The sequence below is a fragment of the Bufo bufo genome, chromosome 6 (genome assembly GCF_905171765.1).
Source record: "Bufo bufo chromosome 6, aBufBuf1.1, whole genome shotgun sequence".
NCBI classification, from domain to species: Eukaryota; Metazoa; Chordata; class Amphibia; order Anura; family Bufonidae; genus Bufo; species Bufo bufo.
The window spans coordinates 72,353,075-72,365,710 of NC_053394.1; the positions used below are offsets into that span (position 1 = coordinate 72,353,075).

Consider the following 12,636-nt stretch of genomic DNA (forward strand, 5'->3'; position numbering starts at 1 on the left):
GGTGGCCACGGTCTTCCTTGCACTCCTTACCAAGTTCTACAGGGTGCGTACTCTGGCTTCAGCGGCTGCTGCCTTGGGCCGCCTGGTTTTGCAGGCGGCATTTCCTTGATGCCTTTGGGTGCTTCGCCTTGGTGCTGTGGTCCCTCCCCTCTTGGACTGCTTTTGAACGTCCCAAGGTCTTCTGTGTCCCCCAAGGAAATTGGGCGAGAAAACGAGATTTTTTGTATAACTTACCAGTAAAATCTCTTTCTCGCTCTTTCCTTGGGGGACACCGCACCCACCCTTTCATTGTTTTTTTCTGCACGGTTTCCGAGTTTTGTTTACCCGTTGGGTAGTTGGCTTGTTGTTTCCACTTGTTGGACTTTGCCTTTTCTCACTACTTGGACACGCAACTGGCAGTCTCTCTCTCCAGGCTGAGGGTATAGCTGATGGAGGAGGGGCTTAACAGTTTTCACTTAGTGACACGCCTCCTATGGAGATGAGCTATACCCAAGGTCTTCTGTGTCCCCCAAGGAAAGAGCGAGAAAGAGATTTTACTGGTAAGTTATACAAAAATCTCGTTTTTACTGGTAAGTTATACAAAAAAAAAAAAAAGTATATATATATTGTGTGTGTGTGTGTGTGTGTATGTGTGTGTATATATATATATATATATATATATATATATATATATATATATATATATATATATATATATTACACACACAAACTAACATTAAAATTGATTTGCTACTTTGTTTTGTTCATTTTCATATGTTATGTATAGTTTTACATTAACGAGGCAACAGTTTTTTTGTTGGTGTTTTTTTTCTTTTGTTTTCTTTTTTTTTTTTTGGTACATATATCCCCAAGAGGTCATTACAATACTTCTGGGGGCAACTTTAAATATTATTTTTTTTTTTTTCCACTGGGGCATCCAAAGGAGACACTGTGCACGGGCAGAGCCGATTAGGGTCCCTGCACCTGCACTGCACCCAAGACACCAGGCGAACATTGAGCACTATGTAACGAGCACGGTAAAGTTATCTGTCTTCTCCTTGAGGGCCTCAGCTTTCCCGACCTGCTTTAGGGCTCTTTCACACAAGCGAATGCCGTGCGTGGAATCCGCTGCGTAACTGAGTGCCAAGCCCCGTTCCGGACAGCAGAGACATGGAGCAGTAACATGATTGATAATGCTCTGTGCCTCTATGTGACCTTTTTACTACAAAATAGCGGTGACAACTTTTTATCTCGCTGGGATTTTGTAGTAAAAAGGTCAGAGAGGCACGGAGCATTATCAATAATGTTAATGCTCCATGTCTCTGCTGTCCAGAACGGGGCTTGGCACTCTTTCACGCAGCGGATTCCACGCACGGCATCCGCTTGTGTGAAAGAGCCCTTAATCCTGTGCTGTACATGTTTAACATGTCTCTCTTTAATTCGATGTGTTGGCATGGAACGTCGCTAGTGCATACTGGGCAATGCACCGCGGCAACCGTACGCCACCCTAAGAATTTTGATAGTTCCTTTGCACGATACTAGTACAATTGCCTTGACAACTGTACATCCCATCATGCACTAGTGTCTCTCCAGTATCATGCGATTTACATGATGGCGTATCTCCCAATTTTGGTACCAAATACTGCACTGATTGATTTTACATTTTTTCCTAATACACAACTTTTTTAAAGGGGTTGACCGATTAAGGCATCTCGTCCTCTATTCACAGCATAGGGAATAAGTGTCTGATTGGAAAGGGAGGGGGTCATGCATGCGTGCTGCCGCTCCATTGAGCTCAATATGGCTGCCGGAGATAGCCGAGCACTTGTACTCATAGAAGTAAGTGGAGTGGTGGACATTCATGCGGACTCTGCAGATCAGTTCTGTGGATAGAGGATAAGCCTTTTTTCACACTCTAGTTTGGTGTGGATCCGTCATGGTTCTGCACAGACGGATCCGAACCGATAATACAACCGCATGCATCCGCTTAGAACGGATCCGTTTGTATTATCTTTAACGTTGCCAAAACGGATCCGTCTTGAACACCATTGAAAGTCAATGGAGGCCGGATCCGTTTTCTATTGTGCCAGATTGTGTCAGTGAAAACGGATCCGTCCCCATTGACTTACATTGTGTGTCAGGGCGGATCCGTTTGCCTCCATATCGTCAGGCGGACAGCAAAATGCTGCAAGCTGTCATCTTAATCATATCTCACATGGTCCCTTATGTAAAGTTGATGAAATCCTGCAAATACCTTTTTTTCTTTTTTGCACCATTTTCCTTATTTTCCTCCTTTGTTCCAGAAAGGTCTAAATCCTTTCAGTCAGGAGGAAAATAAGGAAAATGGCGCAAAAAATAAAGGTATTTGCAGATTTCATCACCTTTACATAAGGGACCATGTGAGATATGATTAAGATGGGAATACTCCTTTAACGTTCTATCTTGTGCCAACAGAAAATCAGTGACAAGTTTGTGACGAACATCAATGACCATTTTGCGCTGGGGCAGACTGTGGTTGCAAAAGTGACAAATATAGACGAGAAGACGAGACGCATCCTGGTAACCCTGAAGATGTCCCAGTGTGCCCCTGACGACCGCTCGGCCGAGAGCTTTTCACGTCTGAGCCAGTGCTTCAGAGAAGTCCAGCTCTCGAGGAGTCTTCTTAGCAGAGATGGTACGATACTTTCTTCTCAGATATTACGTTTTAGATGTCTAAATCCGAAAAAATCTTCCCTATGAAATGACTGTGCTGAAGCTTCTTTTCGAAGTCTGCGTTGTCATTACTATTCTTCCTGAAAATTTATGAATTGACCATAAGTGCCGCCATTCTTTTGTCCAGTCGTTATAAAATAAAAAATACCGCTTACATCTCCAACCGCCCCGCTGATCCAGCACAGGCGTTCTGGCGGCCTCTTTAATGCTTCTTTACAAGTGGCCGACGTAAGACCGCGGCAGCCACTCGGTCATGTGCCGTACTGCTGCACCTCTCAGTGATGGAAGCCATGGTGTCACTAGTACGGTGTATGTGGTCACTGAGGCCACTGATTGGCTCCAGTGGTCTCATGCTGGCTGCTTATAGAGCAGGGAGACCACCAGAAAGTCTATGGAACATTATGGAGAGGTAAGTAGTATTATAATTTTTTTTTTTTTTTTTTTCTTATAACATCTGGGCAAGAGGAATGGTAACTCTGTGTTTTTATTTTTTATTTATTTATTTTTTATTTTAAATGTTGCAATAATCACAATGTACATACTTTGTACAGTCTCTTGAAACAGCTGATTGGCTCCCTTACTAGCTGTGAGCCGCTGCCTCCTCCCAGCACAGCGCCGCTGATTGGATATCGGCAGTGTATTGCAGCCCAGGTCCATTTACCTGGATGGGACTGATCTATGCCTCGGTCACGTGACCGATGAACGTAACGTCACTGGCCTCGGAACAGGCCACAGCACTCACTGAAGCACAGCAGCCTCTTCTGGGGGGTGTCGGGAATCGGACCTCCACCGATCAGATATTGATGACCTATCCTGAGGCCACATTTAAAATAAAGAATAGGCGACAAAGAGCTCTTCTTGTGATTGGCGACAGAATGGGGTCCTGTCTAGTATACAGTGCTATCCCTTCTTTGTTACATTACTGTATGTAGTATGTATAAATCTATACTTAGTTATAGGAACACTCTGAAACTCTGTTAAAGGAGTTTTCCCAATTTTGATATTGATGGCCTTTCATCAGGATAGCCCATCAGTATCGGGTTGGCGGGAGTCCAACTCCTGGCACCTCCACGTATTAGCTGCTGGAATAGCCCGTTTTGCTCGCCATCCATTGGGTAGCGGCTGTGTTCAGTCACTTAAATGAAACGGAGCTTCGCCTAGGCCATGTGAGTGATGTAACCGATGTATGGTGACATGACCTAAGAAGAGGCCTAAGCGCTCATCTGAGCACTGTGGTCCTCTCCAACAGCTGATGAAGAGTCGGACCCCCACCGATCAGATATTGATGACATGTCATCAGTAGCCAACTCCTAGAAAACCCCTTTATCATTGCCGTCTATACAACTCCGTTTCTAACACCTTTTTTTTTTTTTTTTTTGTTTCCTATGTTAGAGCATCTGGAGGATGGTGAGAGCATTTACTCATTAGTCCCAGGGAAGAAGCTGACCCTCGTAGTTGAGGAGGTGAAGGAAGATGGTTCAGTCCTGTTTGGCGTCAGTCGGATCTCTGGTGCTCAGAAAATATCTGCAGCTCAACATCAGGAGAAAGGTAAAACCCTTTGACTGGATGCACATTTGAGGTTTATAGTGACTTCCATTTGCAATGCTGACTTGGGAGAAGCTTTCACGTGTGGATGCTGAGAGCTGAAGCTTTATCCACGGCTGTACTTTTAATGCATTAGACATAAAAAATCATTTAAGTGCTGCTATGTTTAGTGGGTTTTGGCAAACTGTTACTGGCTATTCATTCTGCTGTGACTATCATTACGGCTGAATCTGTTGGCTGTATTACCAGTTTCTCATGTCTTTCATTGCAGCAAAAACTTTGGTCACAGGACAGAAGGCAAAGGTTGTGGTGCTACATGTCGATCTCCTGAAGTCCCATATTCACGTCTCTGTGGATGAGACTCTTCTGAGAAAACCTAAAGACACAGTAAGTGCACAGGTCTCGGGTGTTGTATTCTTCAGGCATTAACTCCCTCCTCTCTTAGTACAAATTTGCGCGGATTCTCATAGTTTTCGAAGGATGGATTTGCATTTTCAGTTTTCTTTTCCATTATAGTAGCAGAAAACTGAAAATGATGGCAGTGCCAGAACCATCACATGAGGGACTCTTAGTGGTTCCCAAACTGACTCCATTGATGTATAATGCGGTCCATCAGGTTCCGTCACGGTGTCCATCATGTTACAGTCAAAAATGGTACTGTGTGCGCTGTTTTACTGTGTTTCTGGCCAAAATTATGGAATATGCTACAGATGTGAACCTAGCCTTAAAGAGGGCCTGTCCACACTCCGGACTTCCCGGTTTTAATAGCTTCATCCATTCTCTATGTAATAACAATTCTGTAGCATCTATTCTTATGGCTCTATGATGTGCCATTCCTTTATTATTTCTACTAGAAGTTATGAATAAATTGCTAGCAGTCTGCAGTAAGGGCACAGAGGGGTGGTGACCAGTTGGGGGGGGGGGGGGGGGGGTGTACCTGCACAGACTCGCTCTATCCAATCAGTGCTGCCATTTTCAGACTGTGCAGGTACACCCCCCAACTGGTTACCTCCCCTCTGTGCCCTTACTGCAGACTGCTAGCTATTTGTTCATGACTTCTAGCAGAATAACAGAGGAAAGTCACAACATAGAGCAATAAGAATAGATGCTCCAGTATTTTTATTACACGGCAAACGCATGTAGCTATTAAAACGGACATGTCAGGAGTGGTTTAAGGTCCTCTTTTTAAAGGGGTTGTCCGGGATTCGAAAAACATGGCTGCTTTCTTCCAAAAAACAGCACTGCACCTGTCCACTGGTTACATGAGACATTGCAGTTCAGCCCCATTCACTTCAATGGAGCAGAGTTGCAATGCCAGACTGTGGACCAGTGTGGTGCTGAGTTTGTAAGGAAGCGGCCATGTTTTTCAGTTACTGTACAGCCCCTTTTTAAAGGGTGCTTCCTGTGTAGGATTTCTGCGCTCAGCGGTTTGTCAGCCCCATAGACTTTGACTGGAGTGGCTTGGGGGGCACGTGTGTGACCACCACACCATTCAAGCTCTTTGTTGCCGCAGTTGTGCACTGAAGAGGAACAGGGGGCTTGGGACTTCTCTTTTAGTGTTCGTGTGGGCGCCCTGAGTGTTGATACCTTTACCACCTATCCTGTGGATGAATTTTTTCCATAGCATACCTGTAACTCCTTTATTCCCTTCAACTACTGAGGGATTCAGTCTTTATAATGGCTCATAATGAACTGACTGGGGTCCTTTTACACCTGCCTACAGATCACACCCCCTAGTGGTAGAAGCTGAGAACTACATGGTTCTGTGCCTCTGCCAGTTCCTTTCTCCAGTATGACATTCTCCTCTATTTTCTCAGGTTGTTGAAGGCACAACGCATTCTGCTGTGGTACAGCACGTGGCCGAAGAATTTACAGTTGTGTCCTTGGAAGACACGGCTCATCTTGCAGCTATCCCACTCACAAGTCACTATAATGACACTTACCGATTTGACTCAGAAAAGTTACTATTTGGAGAGAAAATCTTGGTGACAGTGAAGAGTTCCAGTACTGATGAATATGGCCTCCTCCTAGCAGTCCAACATACCACTGGAGAGGAGGAAAAGCTCCACAAAGCCACTATGGCCCCTGTGAAAAAGAAGCCAATGATTGGGGAAGTGGTCACGGGGACGGTAAAAAGTGTGAAGCCCACTAGTGTAATGGTTTCTGTAACTGATAAACTAGTTGGGGCGATCCATGCCTCCCAAATATTGGAAGAAGTGCCGGACGGGGTCCTCCCTACATCCAAGCTGAGGATTAAGCAAAATGTAACCTGTCGGGTAATAGGAGGGCGAGATGTGAAGACACACAGGTAAGTGGTGGTAGGGAAAGCTTTTGTAGAAAGGACACGTGGACAGAGCTCGAAGATTATATACATCCATTCATCTCTTCACAGATTCCTCCCAATTACTCACCCACATTTGATGAAGTCCATTCTGGAGCTCAGTATGCTCCCGAGGTGAGTGGAAAAAATGTCAGTGCATCCCTCCATAAAGCAAGACCTGTTATATGTGATGTGATAGTAAGGCTGTCCATGGTGTGTGCATTCACAATCCTCTTAAATTGAAATCTGAACTGTATTTGGTCTACGGATAAATGCGTTCAGTGAGTACTTCCTGAACCATCCTAAGCAAGGAGGCTTTCCTAATTTTCGATGTATAAAACAAAAAAAGTACAGATTTGCCAATATATACACAAGCAAATCTATTGAGGTTTTAGCCGGTTGAAAATCTTAAAGGGCATCTGTCAGCAGTTTTGTACCTATGATACTGGCTGATCTGTTACATGTGCGCTTGGCAGCTGAAGACGTCTGTGTTGGTCCCATGTTCATATGTGGCCGCATTACTGAGAAAAATGTTTTAATATGTGCAAATGAGCCTCTGGGAGCAACGGGGGCGTTGTCATTACACCTAGACGCTCTGCTCTCTCTAACTGCTGCGCCTTCTGCACTGTGATTGACAGGACCAGGTGTGATGATGCTTTCACTGCCTGGCCCTGCCATTCAAAGTGCAGGGATAGCAGAGCCTCTAGGTGTCATATCAAGGCCTCTATTGCTCCTAGACGCTCATTTGCATATATTAGAGAACCTGTCACCACTCCTGACATGCCTGTTTTAATATCTACAAGCATCCCCCATGTAATAACAATTCTGTAGCATCTATTCTTATGGCTCTATGTTGTGCCAATCCTTTATTATTTGTACTAGAAGTTATGACTGAATTGCTAGCAGTCTGCAGTAAGGGCACAGAGGGGAGGTAACCAGTTGGGGGGGGGTGTACCTGCACAGTCTGAAGATGGCAGCACTGATTGGATAGAGAGACTGTGCAGGTACACCCCCCCAACTGGTTACCTCCCCTCTGTGCTCTTACTGCAGACTGCTGGCAATTCATCCATAACTTCTAGTAGAAATAATAAAGGAATGGCACAACATAGAGCCATAAGAACAGATGCTCCAGAATTGTTATTACATGGGGGATGCATGAAGCTATTTAAACAGACATGTCAGGAGCAGTGAAAGGTCCTCTTTAAACATAATCTTTCTCAGCAATGCGGGCACGTATGAACATGGGACCAACACAGATGCCTTCAGCTGCTAAGTGCACATGTAACAGGTCAGCCAGTGTCATAGGTACAAATCTGCTGACAGATGCCCTTTAAAACCTAGCGCAATGAATTTATTGTTTGAGGCAGACAGTAGGTAATTCACATATTTTGTGTATGGCATTCTTTTACATGCTCTCCTTTGAGAGCTCTCCTACAGGCAGATATGAATGTGGAATTTATCCAGGGGGGAGCCCTGTTTTCTAATAGGTGCGGGTCCCACCTCTGGGACCCGCACCTTTCAGGAGAACAGAGTTCCTGCGACCACTGCTTGTGGATTATAAAATGTCAGCTTTGCCCATTGAAGTTTGCGTTTTTTTCCCTTGTAGTCTGATGGACACCAACGAGAAGATTCCAAATCTCAGATCTGTGTTGCCTGGGGAGAAGGTGACCTGCTTTGTGGTCAAGGTATGATGGGTCTGATAATGGATTATTAATCAGAAGATACTAGACCAATCCATTGTCTTCAAAACTTCACCGATTAGACCTCTGAAATCTGAATGTATCCTGTTAAAGTTGTTTTTGAGCATACCCACCACATTTCTGTACATGTGGAGGTAAGGCATACTTACCTGCCCCTGGGTTCTGACTCCTTCTCTCCCATGCTGCCGCTCTCCTCCAGTTTGGCGGCCGCCTTAACAGTGATTCATCCCCCTTGTGTCAATGACCGATTGAGGTGACCAAAAGGGGGACACATCACAGCTGTGGCAAGTGTTTTTTTCTTTACAGTGGCCCTCTAACCAAATGTTGAAGCAAGGGCCAGAGTATGGCATCTGGGAAGTGAATAAGCCAGAACCCAGATTGGGGGGGGTGTGGAGGCAGGGTAAGTATACTTTCCATTGCTGGTCCAGATCTGCCTCAAAGATGGAAAAGCCCTTTAAGTTCAGCCTTATATAATAGGTTAATGCAAAAGGATCTGTGTCAGGTTCTTTCGATGCTGGGAGTTCTATAGCCATTTTTATTCATTTTCCTCTTCAGTACAAGAAGCAGGAAAAGCATCTCGAGGTGGAGATCACTCCTGCCATCCATGGGCGAGTTGAACTCCTTCTGCTCTCTAAGTCAAGCAAGGTATGTACTTAATGTCCCCGAGTCCTGCAATGAAAAAAAAAAAAAAAAAAAAGCTGAAGGCTACAGCTGCACGGACTTGTTTTGTGGTACTCTGTCTTAGATGCATGCGGATTGCAAAGGGTGAAATTTCATGGCTGAAATCCACAGCCTCTACTGATAGCATGCAGATTTAAAGGGGATGACCTTTCATAGCTGAAATGAGAATAACCACTGGCCAGAGGAGGCAAAGTTACAGAAACGACCTTGAGACCGATGTCCCTCTTTTTTTTGTAAATCCCATAGCCGTAAATGGGAGCTCCATAAATGACGTAGCACAGCAAGCTTCAGTGTTTCCAAGGTTGCAGAAACGGCGTAACTTGCTGTGCTACGTTGTTTGCTTAGCTCCTAATCACTGTACATACTATATATGTAACTATGCTGTGGAAGTGTGGAGCCTTTCATGGCCAAGATGGGACAACCCCTTTAAACTCTACAGCTTATGTCAAGTAATGTGCAGATTTGTTGCAGATATTTCCCACAGCTTGGGCAAACATTTAAATCTCACCTTCTATGCTGCTATTGTAACATGGAAATCCGTTCGCGGAAAGTCCGAAGCATTGTTTTTCTCATTCTGTAGAACCCCTTTAATTTGTCTGAACAGTCCCTGTCCATTGTATTTTGCAGGTATTGAAGCGGCCTGAAAAGTATTTCAAGCAAGGGCAGGCAGTCTCGGCTACTGTGGTTGGAACAGGCTTTTCCCCAAGAGCACTCCCTCTGTCGCTGACAGGTAATAACGTGAAAACCCATTGCCGTGTCTTAGGCTACATGCACACGAACGTTGTTTGTTTCCGTGTCCGTTCCGTTTTTTTGCAGATAGGATGCGGACTCATTCATTTCAATGGGTCTGCAAAAAATCCCGCCATAGGACATGTTCTATTTTATTTGCGGGGCTACGGACGGACATACTGATGCGGACAGCACACGGTGTTGTCCGCATCAGTATGTCCGTTTCCGTAGCCCCGCAAAAAAAAAATAGAACATGTCCTATTCTTGTCCTTTTTTAGGCATTGTTGCAATGGATCCGCAAAAAAAAAAAAACAGATTGCATATGGATTTCATTCTTTTATTTTTATTTTTTTGCGGATCCGCAATTTGCGGGTTTCAAAACGCACACGGTCATGTGCATGTAGCCTTAGGCTTAGTTCAAATCTGCATTCTGAGTTACTTCACAGGAGCAGAAAAATGGAATATTCAAACTGCGGCGGATCCGTCGCACAAGCACCCGGTGAACCCCGTTGACTCTTCAGTGTCCGCCATGCTCTGTCATTTTCCAGGAAAAAAAATAACGTAGCATACTGCTCTGTTTTTTTTTCTGTTGGATGCGAAAATCTGTATTGGAGGCTCCTAATGGAACCTCTGATAAGGATGTGAACAAAGCCGTATAGAAGTCAGCTGGTGGTCTTCTCGGTCTGACTTGAATTGGCTACCCGCTGTAAAGCAAATCTCTGGAGCTGCTGCTGCTCCGTAATACAATAAAGAAGGTACAATGTACAATGGATATGCCATTTCTAATTGCTTTTTGTCCTTTTTTTGTTTTCCTGGTAGACACGCACGCCCTGACAGAAGGTTGTGTGACCACTGGCTGCGTGAAAAGCATAAGCCCAAACTCTGGTTTAGAAATATCATTGCCCTTTAAAAAGACCGGAAAAGCCAGCCTCTCCCATTTGGGCGACTGCTATGCTGAGAGTCCTGTGAAGAACTTTACCGTCGGGATGTTTGTCAGGTTTGTGAGAGATTTCTAACTATTAGTTAAAGGGGTTATCTCATGAGTAACGGAACGCCACATACACTGCTCAAAAAAATAAAGGGAACACTTAAACAACACAATGTAACTCCAAGTCAATCACACTTCTGTGAAATCAAACTGTCCACTTAGGAAGCAACACTGAGTGACAATCAATTTCACATGCTGTTGTGCAAATGGGATAGACAACAGGTGGAAATTATAGGCAATTAGCAAAACACCCCCAATAAAGGAGTGGTTCTGCAGGTGGTGACCACAGACCTCTTCTCAGTTCCTATGCTTCCTGGCTGATGTTTTGGTCACTTTTGAATGCTGGCGGTGCTTTCACTCTAGTGGTAGCATGAGACGGAGTCTACAACCCACACAAGTGGCTCAGGTAGTGCAGCTTATCCAGGATGGCACATTAATGCGAGCTGTGGCAAGAAGGTTTGCTGTGTCTGTCAGCGTAGTGTCCAGAGCATGGAGGCGCTACCAGGAGACAGGCCAGTACATCAGGAGACATGGAGGAGGCCGTAGGAGGGCAACAACCCAGCAGCAGGACCGCTACCTCCACCTTTGTGCAAGGAGGAACAGGAGGAGCACTGCCAGAGCCCTGCAAAATGACCTCCAGCAGGCCAAAAATGTGCATGTGTCTGCTCAAACGGTCAGAAACAGACTCCATGAGGGTGATATGAGGGCCCGACATCCACAGGTGGGGGTTGTGCTTACAGCCCAACACCGTGCAGGACGTTTGGCATTTGCCAGAGAACACCAAGATTGGCAAATTCGCCACTGGCGCCCTGTGCTCTTCACAGATAAAAGCAGGTTCACACTGAGCACATGTGACAGACGTGACAGAGTCTGGAGACACCGTGGAGAACGTTCTGCTGCCTGCAACATCCTCCAGCATGACCGGTTTGGCATTGGGTCAGTAATGGTGTGGGGTGGCATTTCTTTGAAGGGCCGCACAGCCCTCCATGTGCTCGCCAGAGGTAGCCTGACTGCCATTAGGTACCGAGATGAGATCCTCAGACCCCTTGTGACACCATATGCTTATGCGGTTGGCCCTGGGTTCCTCCTAATGCAAGACAATGCTAGACCTCATGTGGCTGGAGTGTGTCAGCAGTTCCTGCAAGACGAAGACATTGATGCTATGGACTGGCCCGCCCGTTCCCCAGACCTGAATCCAATTGAGCACATCTGGGACATCATGTCTCGCTCTATCCACCAACGTCACGTTGCACCACAGACTGTCCAGGAGTTGGCAGATGCTTTAGTCCAGGTCTGGGAGGAGATCCCTCAGGAGACCGTCCGCCACCTCATCAGGAGCATGCACAGGCGTAGTAGGGAGGTCATACAGGCACGTGGAGGCCACACACACTACTGAGCCTCATTTTGACTTGTTTTAAGGACATTACATCAAAGTTGGGTCAGCCTGTAGTGTGTTTTTCCACTTTAATTTTGAGTGTGACTCCAAATCCAGACCTCCATGGGTTGAAAAATTTGATTTCCATTTTTTTATTTTTGTGTGATTTTGTTGTCAGCACATTCAACTATGTAAAGAACAAAGTATTTCAGAAGAATATTTAATTAATTCAGATCTAGGATGTGTTATTTTTGTGTTCCCTTTATTTTTTTGAGCAGTGTAGTTCATGACCATCTCTTTCTAACAAACCTAGAACCTCACATGGGTTCAGTGGTCTGCCTATCCATTGCTGCAGTTGCTCTGCTTTATTTCAAGCTGCCAGCTCAGAGGGCATGTACTCTCAGGGGATGTGTCCTTTCTGCTGCAGCCAGTGGCATTTGAAGGATGGAACGGAGCATGTATGTCAACCGCAATGAGCTGGACAGAGAATTTAGAAAAAGGGCAGACAGCAGGTGGCGCTGTGCAGATAGATTTCAGTAAATAACTCGGCGGCTATACTAAATATTTAATTACATTAGATGATCTAGGTGCAGGTCTGAAAAATGTA

General features: G+C 45.2%; 1 protein-coding gene across 2 annotated transcripts in view; it reads left to right on the forward strand.

Annotated features, from left to right (window-relative positions):
- The window catches only part of PDCD11 (programmed cell death 11), a 70,224-nt gene that overhangs the window by 42,006 nt on the left and 15,582 nt on the right, over positions 1 to 12,636 (forward strand). For both annotated transcript variants that reach the window (XM_040438949.1, XM_040438950.1), the window contains exons 17-25: positions 2,434 to 2,653; positions 4,084 to 4,239; positions 4,508 to 4,623; positions 6,054 to 6,544; positions 6,629 to 6,691; positions 8,163 to 8,241; positions 8,812 to 8,901; positions 9,565 to 9,667; positions 10,486 to 10,663. In XM_040438949.1, coding sequence (XP_040294883.1) covers positions 2,434 to 2,653; positions 4,084 to 4,239; positions 4,508 to 4,623; positions 6,054 to 6,544; positions 6,629 to 6,691; positions 8,163 to 8,241; positions 8,812 to 8,901; positions 9,565 to 9,667; positions 10,486 to 10,663 — 1,496 coding nt within the window. The remainder of the gene's footprint in view (positions 1 to 2,433; positions 2,654 to 4,083; positions 4,240 to 4,507; positions 4,624 to 6,053; positions 6,545 to 6,628; positions 6,692 to 8,162; positions 8,242 to 8,811; positions 8,902 to 9,564; positions 9,668 to 10,485; positions 10,664 to 12,636) is intronic.